Source organism: Branchiostoma floridae, chromosome 5 (genome assembly GCF_000003815.2).
Source record: "Branchiostoma floridae strain S238N-H82 chromosome 5, Bfl_VNyyK, whole genome shotgun sequence".
In the NCBI taxonomy this organism is placed as follows: domain Eukaryota; kingdom Metazoa; phylum Chordata; class Leptocardii; order Amphioxiformes; family Branchiostomatidae; genus Branchiostoma; species Branchiostoma floridae.
The window spans coordinates 25,681,627-25,698,109 of record NC_049983.1 but is presented as its reverse complement, the minus strand read 5'-3'; the positions used below and the strand labels follow the sequence as shown (position 1 = coordinate 25,698,109).

At 40.5% G+C, this 16,483-nt stretch overlaps 1 protein-coding gene across 1 annotated transcript in view; it reads right to left on the bottom strand.

Annotated features, from left to right (window-relative positions):
* The window catches only part of LOC118416369 (proton myo-inositol cotransporter-like), a 61,737-nt gene extending 45,522 nt beyond the window's left edge, over positions 1-16,215 (bottom strand). Inside the window, exons 1-2 of the mRNA XM_035821463.1 lie at positions 15,684-16,215; positions 10,916-11,075 (exon numbers count right to left, since the gene is read on the bottom strand). Of these exons, the coding sequence (XP_035677356.1) occupies positions 10,916-11,075; positions 15,684-16,149 (626 nt within the window). The 5' untranslated portion in view covers positions 16,150-16,215. The remainder of the gene's footprint in view (positions 1-10,915; positions 11,076-15,683) is intronic.
* Positions 16,216-16,483: the final 268 nt, after the last annotated feature.

The following is a 16,483-nucleotide window of genomic DNA, read 5'->3' as shown; positions in this document are numbered from 1 at the left end:
ACATCAATGATTTTCTGCTGCTCTGAAAAAGTCTCCTTGTTTTTTTCCTGAGGGCTCCAGGAAATGTTAAAGCACTGACCGATGACTGACTGCACTTCAGGGGAAGGGATATGTGCAACGCCTGACATCTCCACACACTTACCATATGCATCCATCCGTCCGTCCGTCCATCCATCCTTCCATCCATCCATCCATCCATCCATCCATCCTTCCTTCCATCCATCCATCCATCCATCCATCCATCCATCCTTCCATCCATCCATCCATCCATCCATCCATCCATCCATCCATCCATCCATCCATCCATCGATCATAGTCGGCATAAAATCATAACATCACCCCATCCATCCATCTATCTGTTCATTTATCTGTCCATCCATCCATCCATCCATCCATCCATTCCTCCATCCATCTGCCCATCCATCTATTCCTCAATCCATCCATCCATACCTCCATCCATACATTCATGCATTTATTCATTTAACAACTTCACCATACATTCATTCATTCAATCCAAAAGCCCAGAACCAAGCAAATAACATGCTGCAGCCTGAAAGTCTCCCTGGTTTTTCCTGAGGGCATGCGGAAATGTCGAAGCAATGACCGATGACTGACTGCACTTCCGGGGAATGGATATGTGCAACGCCTGACATCTCTACACACTCACTCAAGGGTCCGCAATCATTCATTTGGGGAAAAAGGTGCATTCGGCAAACCTAACCTAAAGATTTAGGTGCAACAATTTGGATGCACAATGTGAACAAAGGAGAGGTGCACAAAGTAGAATGTCAGCAAAACTTACAGATCTTACTGCAATTTAAGATTTTTTTGGCGCTTCGACATCAAGAATATACTGTATACTAGTGTACTTTTTTTGTACATAACTAAGTACTAACCCTCACACTTGGGGGTCCAAAACCATCAATTATTTTGGGAAAAGCTGCATTGGCCTCCCTAAGGCCACAGCAATTTAATTTGTGGTTTTTGGATTTTTAAAAAGTGAAAATATAGCAACCAGATATCATAAAAGCAACAAGCAGGGGGGAAAACTTGTCTGAACATGACCATGTTCACTCCATAAGACTGAGCGCATACTTTTTTAAAATCCGAGAACCAACAAATAAAATTGGTGTGGCCTAACCTAGAAATTTAGGTGGGAAGAAAAAACTGGATGCACAGCATGAACGAAGTAGGGGTTGACAATTGAAAGTAGAATGTCAAATTTGTCAAATAAAATTAATGTTAGAGATTGTGTCGGCACAACAATCAATAAACAACAATATATCAAAACCTACACGTCTTACTGCCATTCAACTTCAAGATTTTTTGACACTTAGATATCAAAAATATATCACTAGTGTACTTTATTTTATGTAGATTACCGAGTACTTACCCTTAACAAAAATCAAGTGGCACCCAAATTATGAAACTTAGGTGAACAGCCCCTTTTTTGGGGCATGAATTGCATATACTGTATGCGATTGTACTTTTACATACATAATCTAGTGCTCACCCTTCACAAATATCAAGGTGCACCCAAATTTTAAACATTTATACTAAGGCCACACCAATTTAATTTCTTGGTTCACAGATTCGCTCGCTCCTATTTTTTTGAAAAAAAAAATAAAAATAAAAATTACTACTCAGCAAATTTTCACCATTAATGAAACCATTCACCAACTTTCTGGTGTAGCAGATTGGCCTTTATATAATAAGCTCCTTAAAGTGTGGGTACAGGTGCTGTTACTGTACAATAATAGTGTTTTTGTACTTTTTTCAAGCTGAAAACTTTTTTCTTTGTGTTTTGGACTAGCCCTTACCTTTACCCCAACCATTTTACAATTCTATTTTTATTTTCATTTCGCCCTCTCGCTCCATATTTTTTATGAAAAAATCCGTGAACCAAGAAATTAAATTGGTATGGCCTAAGACTGCATACTAAAATCCAAGAGCCAACAAATTAAATTGTTGTGGCCTAAGCTATAATTTAGGTGCAATTTAAGAAAATAATTTGGGTGCACAATGAGAAGAAAATAGAAGTTAACAAAGTAGAATCATGTCAAATTTGTCAAATAAACTTAATGTTAGAGATTATGTTGGCACAACAATCAAATAAATAATTAATATCAAAACCTACACGTCTTACTGCCATTCAACTTCAAGATTTTTGGACACTTAGATACCGTTATAAGCTCCTTGTGAACTAGAAGTACCTACATTTGCTCGGGAAAAAATACATCACTAAAATATATTACTAGTGTAATTTATTTTATGTAGATTACCGAGTACTAACCCTAAACAAAAATCAAGTGGCACCCAAGTTATGATGAAACTAAGGTGAACAGCGCCTTTTTTGGGGCATGACTTGTATAATACTTGTATGCGAGTGTACTTTTACATACTTAATCTAGTGCTCACCCTTCACAAATATCAAGGTGCACCCAAATTTTAAAAATTTATACTAAGGCCACACCAATTTAATTTCTTGGTTCACAGATTCGCTCGCTCCTATTTTTTGAAAAAAAAAAATAAAAATGAAAATTACTACTCAGCAAATTTTTACCATTAATGAAACCATTCACCAACTTTCTGGTGTAGCAAATTGGCCTTTATATAATAAGCTCCTTAAAGTGTGGGTACAGGTGCTGTTACTGTACCGTATATAATAGTGTTTTTGTACTTTTTTCAAGCTGAAAACTTTTTTCTTTGTGTTTTGGATTAGTCGTTACCTTTACCCCAACCATTTTACAATTTTTATTTTCATTTTTATTTCGCCCTCTCGCTCCATATTTTTTATGAAAAAATCCGTGAACCAAGAAATTAAATTGGTGTGGCCTAACTTACAGGTAAACCACTCAAATGTCGGATGCACAAAAGTGCATGTATCTATTTCCATCCCTGAATACACTTTCATTCCAGCACAGTCGGTCTGACATCTGCCTCGGCACACTGGGACAGAAGCATGCAGCAATTTCTCAGGGTATTTCCCTGCGGAACATCCGAAGGATTCCCGCAGTAAATCATCCAATTTAGCTGCTAAGGTAAGGAATTAGGGCTTCCGCCATGTTTGGCTCAAGGTTGTTTGAAAGGTCGCTGTGCAATCCTACCTGTACACCATAAAGTAGTTACTCAAGCAACAGGATATGGTTTTGGAAATGGTCAGATGTTTCGGATAGTATCCACTATCCTTCGTCAGTGACATTGTTGTGATCTGGAAGAAACAGGTCTTTTATACTCTAACTATGAATGTTGTCCTACCTACCTGTGTTCTGTAATCTAAAGTTAGATATGACTCGGACGGAATGAATAAATGAATGAATGTATATGTATATGTAAATACAGGAAAAAACGAAGACATTTATAGCACATTTTTATTATACGTCTTGTGCTCAAGTCTAACATTATGAGTGAAGCCCAGAGTCCTTGGAGTTATATAACATGCGTATTCCTTATCACTTCTGAGGGGCACAACGTCATTTGCAAGCCGGGGGATTCAAACCAGAAACTTCTGGTTTCTCAGCCAAACACTCTAATCGATGCCACATGAAAGTAAAGGATCTGCATCTGTATCTACATAGCCGGTATAACAGTTAATTGGCATAAGACACCAACTTCAAAGGATGCATTGCTGGCAAAGACTTGGATGAATCTTTACCCCCCAGGCAAGCTTGATGTGTGCATCTTTGATGTACATGTACATCAGGGGTTCTGACAGAGAACAATTTTGTGGAGGAGCGCGTTATCATCTCCCGCAGCATTGTAATCCATCAACGTAGAACAACATTGCAACGGCCGCGATGATTTGGCTCCAGTTTTATGGGTTTTGTCTGAGTTAGTGGTATATCCGGGAAACGGCTGTACAGTAACTTTTATTTGGTGAAGTTTTAAATCTTGACCTGACCTCCTGAGTACAAGGTTAAAACTAGTACAGGTTTGGCTATACATCTGTCACATGTAGAATATAGCCTTCCAATCTTTGAATAAAGAAAGTCAACATAGAACAACAGTGCAACGGCCATGGTGATTTGGTTCTAGTTTATGGGCTTTTGTCTGAGTGAGCGGTCTGAGAAATGGCTGTAACTTTTATTTGGTGAAGTTTTAAATCATGACATGACCTTCTGACCACAAGGTGGTCACTAGTACAGCTGCTCTCTTCGCAAATGTGCATTGACCTGATCTTGATTTGTAGTCTACGGTTAATGTTGTAGGTGTGCTTGTCTGGTGTTGTAAGTGTGAACTTGGTTGTTAAAACGAAATGTGTTGAGTTAGTAGCTAGGTGCTAGGCCATCAAGACTCTTCCCTCTTGTAGTTGACTCTAAGCCAATGCCCAATGCAGTTCCCCAACATTTGACCTTCGTCGGGGCAATTCTGACTGGTTCGCAATATGTCAGAATTGCTGAGGAAGGCGACAAACGTCAGTGAAAGTAAAGCTGTGGTTGTGTAAAAAGAGTCTCTTAATTCAGTGACATGCCAACCTGCTGATGAAACTATTGACAAACTTTCAATCTTTGTTTTCAGATTCCCAGAAATTGGCAGAGCTATTCCCCAAGTGCACCTTTGCAGATGAATGATTATCATACATTAGCAGTAAGAGAATTTCCCCAAGCCATGCTTCCATCTGGGAAACATCATTTCAATCTTCAAAACCAATATGAGAACACTGTCTCAAGGGAAAGTCTGTTCCATACTACAAACAGTTCTGGGGATACACCAGTAGACAGCAAGATTTCTACTAAGCATTTCATTTCAGTGTTATTTAAAATAAAATTGTCAGATCACAAAGAAATCAACTACAGTGGCAAAAGCTAACTTCATCCATGCTGAGGTATCAAACGAGCATTGGACATCATGAATGCCTTGTTTTAAAAAAAAATCACTCTTTGATACTGTTGCTGTCGTGGGTGCTGAAAACCCTGCTGTGGTTACTAGTAACTTTCCTTCATGCACAAAATATAAAATTTGGTTCCATACTACAGGACTGTTTCTCTTTAATACAAAAATATAAGCTGCAGGCCACACCAATTTAATATGTTGTTAATCAGATCAAAATAACGTTATGAAAACAAAGCCTCAGGATCAGATGCACTCAGTTTCGTTGAATGAAAACTCAGTCTGTCATATTTAAGTTTTGTTCTTCTTCTTTTTCATATTCTGGAAATATGAACTTGATGACATGAAATTGTTTAAAATCTATTTTCATAAGTTTGGAATTACACGTTTTACAAGGAAAATTGACAACATGAGCTCATAAACATTGAGTGGGACGGAAAAAAAAATCTAAAGCTGAAGACAGCTCTGTTGCTGAAGACATCCCTGGTACTGATAGAGATGGATGGTATGCTGCTGAAAGAATCATATCATGATAGGGAAGCGATGAGGCTAGGCTTGCTCACTAATGGGAGAAAGATATAATAGGCACTGCGTGATGGATCTAAATATAGCCTGGAGCTGACTTCAGCATAGGTATTGAGATGTTGGTAATTTAAGGCCTAGGAAAAAATTGTGGTGTTTCTGGTTAGCAGCATTGCATAGTGTAACGGTTGAGTGTGTTTAACCAAAAGCCAAGAGGTCTTGGATTTGAGTCCACTGGCATGATCTGATGTTGTACCCTACAAAAATGCACTTTACACCAATTTCCTCACTTTACTCACTGACAGGTGAAAACGAGTAACCAAACTACATGGTCATTATTAGAGATGTCTCTCAGATAGGACATTAGATGGAGGTCCCGTACGAGTGTTGGAAGACATCTCAAGCACCTAAATCTAAAAAGAACCATTCACACCTATCAATGCTGCTGACAAGGATATCAAATTTTCTAAAAATGAAAATTCCAACATGTTCTCCTCATATCTCTTCTTTTCTATTTGCTTTGGGACAGACGAGGATAATGTGGTACTGCACTCAAGTTTAGTAACCTATTTTAACAGTGACACTTACAAAGTAGTATTTTACCACCCCGATCAAAGTCAGGTACCCATTTTTACACCTGGGTGAAGGGAGGAAGGTCGTGTAAAGTGCCTTTCTCATAGGCACAACATCAGGGGCACGGCGAGTATTGAACTTGGGACTCAAGGTTATGAGCCCAACACTCTACCAGTTACGCCACACACAACACCTAATGTCTCCTCATATCTGTCTTCTACTTCTACATCTACATCTACACAATACTAGACAAAACCCCGCGTGGGGCATGACGTCTAGGACAGACTCAGAGGCCTAACCCATGTGTGGCCGGTGGTGGTGGTGCTAGCAGTCAACAACAAAAAAGAAAAAATAGAATAGAAAAGAATAAACAAACATCGTGACACTGTACATTTCCACACTAGGTATAGGCTCCTACCACTACAGCTGGGCAAAGCCGGGGTAACCATAGTACTTGGCTACCCCAGCTTTGAAGCTATCTGTATCCTGTCACATTAAAAAAATAAAATAAACTGAGAACCACCAAATCCACGTCCCCTTTCCGTTGATGCCGTTATGTTGACCGCAAATCTAACAGAAACTACATCAGAAACATGTTTGAGGGTTTGGCCTTGTATAATATATGCTGTGTTTATGACTGCAGGTAAAGAATCATCTTTCTTTTTTCTTTCTATAGGAAGAAAGAAGATTCCTTGGGGATTGTTTACCAACCCTTATATTTTCAAGACTTCAATCAAAAAACAAAGCATAGATTTTCCAAGGCCTAGTCCCCGAGCAAGTTTCTAATGCTGGTTGTTGAGTAATGGAGGTAGACAGGCAGGTATTAGAGGCCTGTTCTTATTACTATCGCTACTGGGTAGACACTGAAGGATGTCCTGTATGTCTTCAACCTGCTGAAATGGCTCTGTAACGGATGGATCACTTTTGCAAGTTTGAAAGCTTTTGTACAGACATTCCATCAGATTCCAACTGTTAGAAGCCCAGCATAGATTTGATACGTTAATCTAGATGTACAATACAGATGAGAGTATGCACGTAGAAGTCATCATTGGTCACGATGGACAACCAAGAGACAGTACAGTGATGTTGCCATATATCATCTGAAAGTGCAGTGTGCTCTGTTCTATATCATTGGCAATCCATTTCTGTAACAAAAATGTACACACTCAGTTAGAAAATCTTCTAAACATTTGTCGCGCAAATGACAAAGTGTTTCATACCCGTGGAAAGTTTCAACAGGTTAGTAACTTACTAAATCTTTTTACACAACCATTGCTTTATTCTCACCAACGTTTTGGTGTTTTACACTTTGCGTATAGGGCCGCATTGTACGTATTTTACATAAAGCTGTCTGTACATAATACTATGTAAATACTTTTAACTACCACATCTAAACTGTGACCAGTGACACGTGTCCTGCAGTACAAAGTGAACCAGTCAGAATTGCCCTGACGAAAGTGACAGACGCTTACAGAAACGCTGGTGGGAAAAAAACGCATAAAAAAGAGTCTCTTTATTCAAAGTGTTTCATAGTTTCAAACCGCATGTCTTGTGGGATTATTTCACAGCCCGCCTGTGACAGACAGTTTCCCTGGCAGATAATCAAGTCCATGACGTCTATGATGGTGTTTTAATGAGGAGTACTAACAGGAGATATGATCGGCTCTGCAGGATAACCATCTCACACATGGCAGGTCCCATCTGCTAACAGGGCTCAAAATATTACCAGCATAACGCACTGGAAGGTGCATGTCGAATATCCGTGGTGCTAATAATGCTTTTATGAGCAATTTACTAGTATATCATTATTGGGACAAGTTCAGTATCCCTCACACATCCCTATAGGAGATTCGCAACAAATAGGAATGAGGGCAATTAACACCAACTCAGCAAGCACAGCATGATTAGGCAACAATTAGATGTTACCAGTAATAGCCTTTCTTCCAGCCGACTGGGGGCAGATTCCAGGAGGCCGGCTACACTCCTTGGCCAGCTTTGATACTATGTTATGCCACTGGTAAATCTGCCTGGAGATTGCAGTTTGAAAACATGTCAGCAGTAATGCATCCCTGCTGCTTGGCCATAAATTCTGGGCTTATAGACATTTTGTTTGCCGAACATCTGCGAAATGCAATTTTCAAACTTTCAAAAGTGATCCATTTCAGAGACACTTCAGCAGGCTGAAGACATACAGGACATTCTTCAGTGTCTATAGATACTGAGGCCTAGAAAAACAAATGTCGTGTTTCCTGTTTCAGTCCTGAAAATATTAGGGTCGGTAGCTATAGGTATTTTTTAGAGTTTGGCCAAAACTCTAGTGATACAAATGTACAATACAGTTAGCAAAGTAAAACTGAAATGCATGAGTACACTTATATATTAATGTCAAGCTTTAATTTTGTTACGAATCTGTGGATGCATATAATCTTTCATTAGCTAGGACAAGAAGTTTCTTTACTTGAATAGGAAGCCGGTTGAGAAACGATTCTAACCGAAAACAATGTGACTGCACTGCCCAACCAAAAAAAGTTAGGGTCGGCAGGTTTATCTAGGGAAGGCAAGAAACAGGAAACAAATTTTTTTCTAGGCCTAATGTATTACAACAATTTCCCCTCTTGAACATGGTCTTCTGCATTCCACATAATTCTTCAGCAACCATCTGTTGTCTCTCTCAGTGCATGATAAAGCGATTACTATCAGTGCTACGTCAACTAGACATGTCTGTGCAAACCGAACATAACCTAATATATTGTGACATGATTACTTAACATTGAAATGTTCTTGAACGTGATACGTTACTTTCCTTGGAGCTTTGTGACGAAGCGGCAAACGTCACTGGCTCAGTCTTATTTCCCGTTCTTCTCCAAAACTAAGTCCGCGCAGAGACAAATTAAGTTACAGTAGCATTATACTTGACAGATCTGGGTTGGCTAGCACCAACACAGATTAGTCTTCATCCCAGTACTACAGAATTCTTCCATCCAGACACTTCAAACAGAGAAAACCTTCTTTCCCTTACACCCCTTTCCCCTAAGTCCCAGCAAAGACAAATAAAGTTACAGTTATGTGTACTACACTTGACAGATATGGCATGTCTAGCACATTCCACCCATAAATATGAAAAGATAACATCAAAGTATACAGCCCTAGAAAATTTCACTACAACAGTACGGAGTACCTCCAGCCTGCGGATAGTTGGGATTTCCAGGAAGCAGGTAATAATACAGCAGTGCAACAACCCGGCAATGGGCACAGGGAGGAAAACAGATAGGATTTACATGTGTGGCGTACAAGATGTGCAAATCGTGTGGCATCGTGTTGCGCAATCGGTAAGGTAGGATTTACACAGGTTTCAGAAATGGGGTGGGTTACAAATGTAGTGGGCTGGGGTAGTGGGCTGGGCTAGTGCTCCACACTAAACTTCTAGTCGGTGGGAGACCTGAGTGCTGAATGGCTTTGTCTGCCAAATACTTTATATGCATATCTAAAGTGTGTTGAATTATAGCCGGCTTATATTTAAAGGGGTAACATTACTGTAATATCTAAAGGAGGTCTGTCTCCAGTACCCATACCGCCGTCCTGGGACGGACAAATATTTCACTACATCTGTCCCCAAAACATCTGAACTTCGGCACATAAAATTGATGAAAATTTTGTGTTTCATGAGCTTAAAATGGCATGGCATAGGTAACTACAAATGTATACATCAGGCCTCGTTAGCTGTGGTGTGCTTGACAAGCCCCAGTAATTGTGATCCATTACCCAGCATGTGTATGGCTTGTTTCAGTCAGCATGTGTATGGGTTATGTCAGTCGCCCTGAGTGGTTGGAGAAGACTGCGTGGGAGGCGCACCTTTGTTTCTACCTGATGGATCAATCCCAGAAGCACCAAGGACCAATCCCAGAAGCACCATGGATCAATCCCAGCAGCACCATGGACCAATCCCAGGAACAGCCATTATTAACCTTACTTATGACCCAACCAGGGGTGATTGATCATCAGTCAGACCAGGGCTGTCTCAAGCTCAAAATCTAGGTTTTTTTATTTATTGGTTTGGCTGTTCAGGATACACAGCCAGGGCTGCCCAACTAGCCTATGGCTAAAATCTAGGTTTGATTGATTTTCCTAGTTAAAAATGTCATTTTAAGTTTCATAAAAGTACATTTTCAACAGTTTCAAGTCGTTTTTTGGACGGATGGCTGGGGTAAAATTATTTTCCGTCCCAACGGAAGGACGGTTCCTAAAGTCAACTCTGAGTCAGACACAGGACTGTCTCCAGTTTTAAATTTGTTTTCATGCCGCTCATTGTTTGGGAGCTCATCTTGTTAATTTGCTATCATGTTAAATCTGTGATTTTAAGCCTAGGACAATACATTTTCAGCAATTTTGAGTCATTAAGCTTTTTCCTCATCCCAACAAGTAAATTTCCGTCCTGGGACGTCCCCGTCCGTTCGTACATGTATGGCTTCTAGCTCCAGAGGCAGGACCGCTAAGTACTGGACTACACACACACTCACAGGAACACACATATACGTGTACACACACACAAACACACATAAACACACACAATCACACACACACACACTAACACACACATCACACACACACACACACAAACACACACACAGGCACGCACACTCACACATTCACACACACACACACACATACTCACACACAAACACACATTCACACACACATTCACACACACACAAACACACACTCACTCCAACACAAACACACACACGCAAAGTTTGTAGAAAACCATGCTACAAGTATTGTGCTTCAAGTCTGACAACGATTGTAGAAAACCATGCTATTCTGACAACTAACCTCATGTCATGCTCACACTCACCCTCAAACACACAGGCACACACACACACACACACAAGCACATACATGTTGTACATGTACACACGCTCTCATACACATACACAAACAAATCTGTAGAAAACCATGCTACAATTATTGTACTTCAAGTCTGACAACTGACCTCCACCCGTCCTGCTTGTTGTAGCTGAAGGCTCCGTCGATGACGCTGGCGACGAACTGCCCGCCCGTGATGAACATGTTGTTGATGGTGACGAGGCGGCCGCGCATCTCTGGGGGGGCGGCCTCCGCGATGTACATGGGAACGGTCATCGACGCCAAACCTGCGAAGCAAGGACATGTACGTTTTAATAACATCACCAAGAAGCCACACTTGTTTCAAAGGCTTTGAATTCGATCATTAAGTTCCCCAGGCGGTTTTTGAACAGAAAAAAACACTTGCAAAAAATTCCGAAATTATAGACATACTCTACAACCTTCCGTCTAGCTGTTGCAAATGCATTTGGACACCCAAAGAACTCTATAAAGTCTTCAAACGATGGAGATACATGTAAGTTACCTAAGTCGGGCATTCAATGATCGTGTTCTATGCCGCGTAAGTGCCTACAGTATAACAGGCGTGAAGCGAGAAGAAGCCGAACTTCTATTTTAGACTAGGTCTATGATACTATTATGCATGTTCTGTCTCTGTTGTGACAAAAATGTACAATAAAGGTCTTCATTCAATAATAGTAGTACTCAAAATAGACCAGCAACGTGTAACAGAAGACCTCTTGACCTCCAAGAAATCTTGAAAACTGGCTTAGGCCAAAGGGAAGATAGCATGTACTTCAACTTCAAGGTTAAATAAAGGTTGAAAAAAAATAATGGTAAACGATAATGAATAAACATATAGACAAATTAATAACTTTAACCTTGGCAACAAAGTTTACATTTTAGTTATGAGATTAGGTGGCAGGAGAGACCATTAAAAAGGTGTGAATTGAGTATGTATCATATGTGGGAAAATAAAAAATGTGTTGCTGAAAACAGTGTGACCTAAGGCGCAACTTTTCATTCAGTTCAAGAAGTTTTCATGTTAATTTTCAAATAATAGCACATGGTGTTTCTTTTAAAATTATTATGCATAAGTTGTCTTATGTGAAATTCTCTAACACCATTGTTATGTAATGCTATTTGTAGACCTATGTAATCAGCTACTTGTTGCATAAATAGATAAGATAAAGTTGAACACTTTTTTCCTTCTTTCTTGATTCCAAGAACCAACACATAAAACTCCTGTGGCCTGGAAGAGTGTGACTTGTAACCGATTCATGCATTTAGAATGATCTCTGCATGTACATGTACGATACGTTTCAGCGCCACACCCCCGGGACACGACATCTCAGGGCGGCTCTTGTTAATGATTCATTAGTATGCATGGAAGAACCAGGACTGTACCTTATCATCAGTACCAACGATTTAACCGAATCGGGTTCGAGATTAACAGAATCGACAAGCAGATTTAATTATAGCTTGCGACATGACTTTCTTTAAGCTGGCGATTACACAGTAGCTGTAGCAAAATTCGACCAATAAGAGAATGGCTGCATGTCCGTCAAATATTTGCATAATTCTAATTGCTTCACTAAATTGTTACATCTTTGGGGGCATATTGTTACATCATACTATTCCTCATTTGATCTTATATTGTGAAGACAAGTTTTTAATAGTGAACATCACCATGCATGAATTATGTAACGTCAAATTTGCAGATAGATGTGCAAAAGTTAGGTGTGACGGGTCATTTAGTGTAATATAACCAGCTGCTGCCGCGTCGCGTGCCTGCGAACTGGTGTGTTACGTGTTACGCAGAAGGCCGGTTATACCTGCTATAGAGATAGAGATACAAATGTATAGGTCAGTTGCATTTACACCAATAAAAATTGTAAACATTTCATGGAAGATATTTCATCAACCAAATAGTGAGCCCAAGAACCAAAACAATAAACTGGTACACCCTCTGTAGAGTTTCTGTTGATGAATGAAGGCACTGTAAGCTTTTGATTGATCCTGAGTCGACATGTAGGTTATACGGTGCGTAGGCGACCAGAACTGTGCTTAGGGCAACGCAAGATAATTTCTTATTGGACTTATTAGCCTTCAGACTGCCTGCATCAACATGGGACCCCATCCTTCATTACTGCTAATCCTGACCTGTTTCTGGTAGTTATGATTTTCACATTTCTGTGTCAACGTCCCCATTGCAAAATCATGGCACTGCAAATACAAGGATCTTGATTTAGCATAATGGTAATGGCAAGGAAAAGAAAAGAAATGAATGATCAGAGTACGGTACAAAAGGGGCTCTTGTCCCTTCCACAGTTATAGCCTCTCTGGGCCTTTTTTCTGTCTTTTGTTTTCTGAGGATACTCATTATGGAACTTAATTCTTTTAACTTATTACTGTATATACTAAAGCATTGTTTCAACCATGCCTCTATAACCTGTTTTCCATTACTAGCTAGAAATGAAGTTCCTGTAAACATAGATAAATTTACAATAGTTGTCTTTTCATCAAACCTTAATTGAACATTGTGAATGGAAAAAAAGGACAATTGATTAAACCATGTAAAATTGAATACATGACTTGTATCATTTCAATTCAATTCGTGTTCATGATCAGTATACAGAAGAAGTTGTTTAATTGCACGGCCTACTTGCCAGAGTATTTCGTGCAATTACCCAGCTTGTGCAATAATGCAAAGTTATCCAGCTGGACCGCACTGGTCTGAGATTTGGGGATTCTGTGCAGTTAATAGAACTGTGCATTAATCTGTTGTGCAATTAACTGACTTCTACTATTAGTATAAGGATGTGAAGGGTAAAAGTCTAAATGACTGTGGCTAGAAAAATTCCTTTACTGAAAAAAAAAATAGAAAGATATACAAATATGCCAACAACATGTAACAAATGTGCCGGGCCCCTAGAATGACGAGTGGACTTTGTGACTAAGATAGACTTTGGTCAGATTAAGCACACACAGTCAATTTGACCCTGTACAACTGACCAGTTACCTGTAGAACTACATAAGGACCACCTGGCCATTATAACCATTATATTGGTCCATTAGATATAATTTTTTCCAAACATTACAAATCCTGTCATAGAATTAGTCCTGACTAGACCTGTCCACATAGACCTGATGTTATTGACCTACTTAATGGTATTCTTGTGCAGTTTTGACTGTACACACCTTTTTTACCAACCATAGCTAACATATCTACCTTCCTTCTGTGTTTTTTCTTGAGTAATTGATTCTTATTATAAAACATAAATATGTACTTATGTGTATTTTGGGACCATATTTCTTTCACTCTTCTATTCTTTAGAATTTGAGTCTATGCACCCACTATACATAAGTCAGGGGTAGGAGGAACCCCTTACTACTAATACTAGTACATCCTTGGTTGGAAGTCCTCCTAGGAGCAACTTTCATCTTTTGGAGCCTTTTTACACATAACATGGGAGAAACAAGTACAGGCCGGTCAAACATGTCGCCCAACCTACGGTGAGTGATTGTCAGCCTACCATCGTCTCCCGAGGCAGATTGATGCCAAAATAATGATATACAGTACACTATATGAGCTTACAAATGACGCCCTCAGTGAAATCATGTTAGTTTGGCCACTGATAGCTAACTTGGCTGATAGATACTGCCATATGTTCCTGTGACTGGCATTGTGCCCAGCAAATCTGACAACCAACTGCCAAGGGTGTCACTGTCTTATGAAAATTAATGGCCAAGCTGAAAGTGTCATATTATCGACCCACTTAATGGTCATTTTTGGGCAGTTTTGACTATATACATCTTTTTACCAACACCAACAAAAGAAAAGTTAACATAGTTACAGTCCTTGTGTGCTTTTTTCTTGAGTCACTGATTCTTGATATAAAACAGAAATATGTTCTGAGGTGCATTTTTGACCACATTTTTTTCATTCCCCTTACATTCTTTAAACTTAGAGTTTACAAATGACGCCCTTAGCGAAATCATGTTAGTTTGGCAACTGATGATATAGATACTTCCATATTTTCATGTGACTGGCATCGTGCCCAGGAAATGTGACTTCCAACTGCCAAGGGTGTCGCTGTCTTATGAACATTAATGGCCTAGCTGAAAGTGTCCTATCGTATATCAGCTTCCCGTGACTGTGGCTTGACATGCTTTTGCAAGCTGTAGAAATCACAGATGTTCCTGACTTCAACCAAGGAGATTAAAGAGTTTGCTTTAATACAAGCTGCATTATGATGTTATCTAGCTTAATTGCAATTCATACCATAAAGCAATAATTCATGTTTTATCCCACACAAAAAATGCAGGTGGCAATTTCGAACCCTCTTTACCAACATGTAGATAGTGATCAGTGAAAGTGCTCACTTTCACATCACAAGCAGGGGACACGCCCCCTTCTGGGGGTCGCACCAAACAGGATCTTATGGCATCAGCTGACAACACCTTCCCAAACTGGGCACATGCTGGATGTAACAAAACTTCATCTCTACACGTTACTGTTGGGGCCATGAAAACGTTGTTATCATCTAGAAGGAGATCCTGTACCTGATTAAGTAAACCGGAATAACCAATAACAACACACACCGATTTCACAGGCACAAAAATTGCGGCTGATGTTACCGGTAGTGTTACATCCAATCGATCGACTTGAAACACTATCTACCTCTAATCTTTGTTAAAAACTCTGGAATGAAAAGGCTTGCACTTCATCTAATGATTATCACTGTTGATTTTTGCCGAGATCTGTGCCGGAGAACTTTAACACCTGAAAAGAATATGACTTGGCGTCGGACCGGAATGCAACACGAATGAGCGAAATCTCTGCTTTTTCTTAAGGTTTTTAAGAGAAAAGAAAGCTCTCTAAAGGACCGCCTTACCTATCCCGATGCCCACGACGATTCTCCCGATGAGCAGCAGCACTTTAGACTGCGCGGCGCCCATGACCACCGCCCCGGCCGTGAACACGAAGCTAGCGAGTAGGATGACGGGCTTCCTTCCGAACGTGTCGTTCAGCAGCCCGCCCAGCAAAGCGAAGAGAGCCGCTGCCCCTATCGTCACGCTCACGATGGCCTCTTGCCAGACAGTAGACAGCTTAAAGTCCTCTCGTATCAGGATCATGGCCCCGGAGACCACCCCGGTGTCGTAGCCGAACAGGAACCCCCCGATAGCAGCGAGCAGGGTGAGCACGTAGAGGATCACCGGAGCCTTGCGGGCCGGCGGGCGGGGCGCACTGCCGCGGTCCCCCGCCGACTGGTTGATGAGCTGCCGCTCGTCGCTCTCGGGCCTGTCCATGACGAAGTTGGCGGAGGTACCCTTCATCTCAAAGCTATGTTCCCGGCTCATGTGCAAGCGCCCGTGTGCAGGAGAAAGACCAGGAGAAGTCCGGTAGTTTCACCGGTAAAAACTAAACTCGTCTACCACTGCGCCATGTTGGCCACTGTTGACTTCCTGTACCTGCGCACTAGGTATGCGCAGTTGGGCGGGCATCCCACAATGCTTCACGCAGAGCGCAACAAGTGATTTTCGTGACAACTTCTCAAAAGTTAACCCTTGTCCCGCTGAGAGTTTTTAACCCCAAACTAACCCCCCTAAGGTTGTTAGATAATTCTATCAGTAAAATTTGACCTATACTGTGCTGCTGCAGATTTACTTTCCCAATGCGGTTTGTTGCTGTATG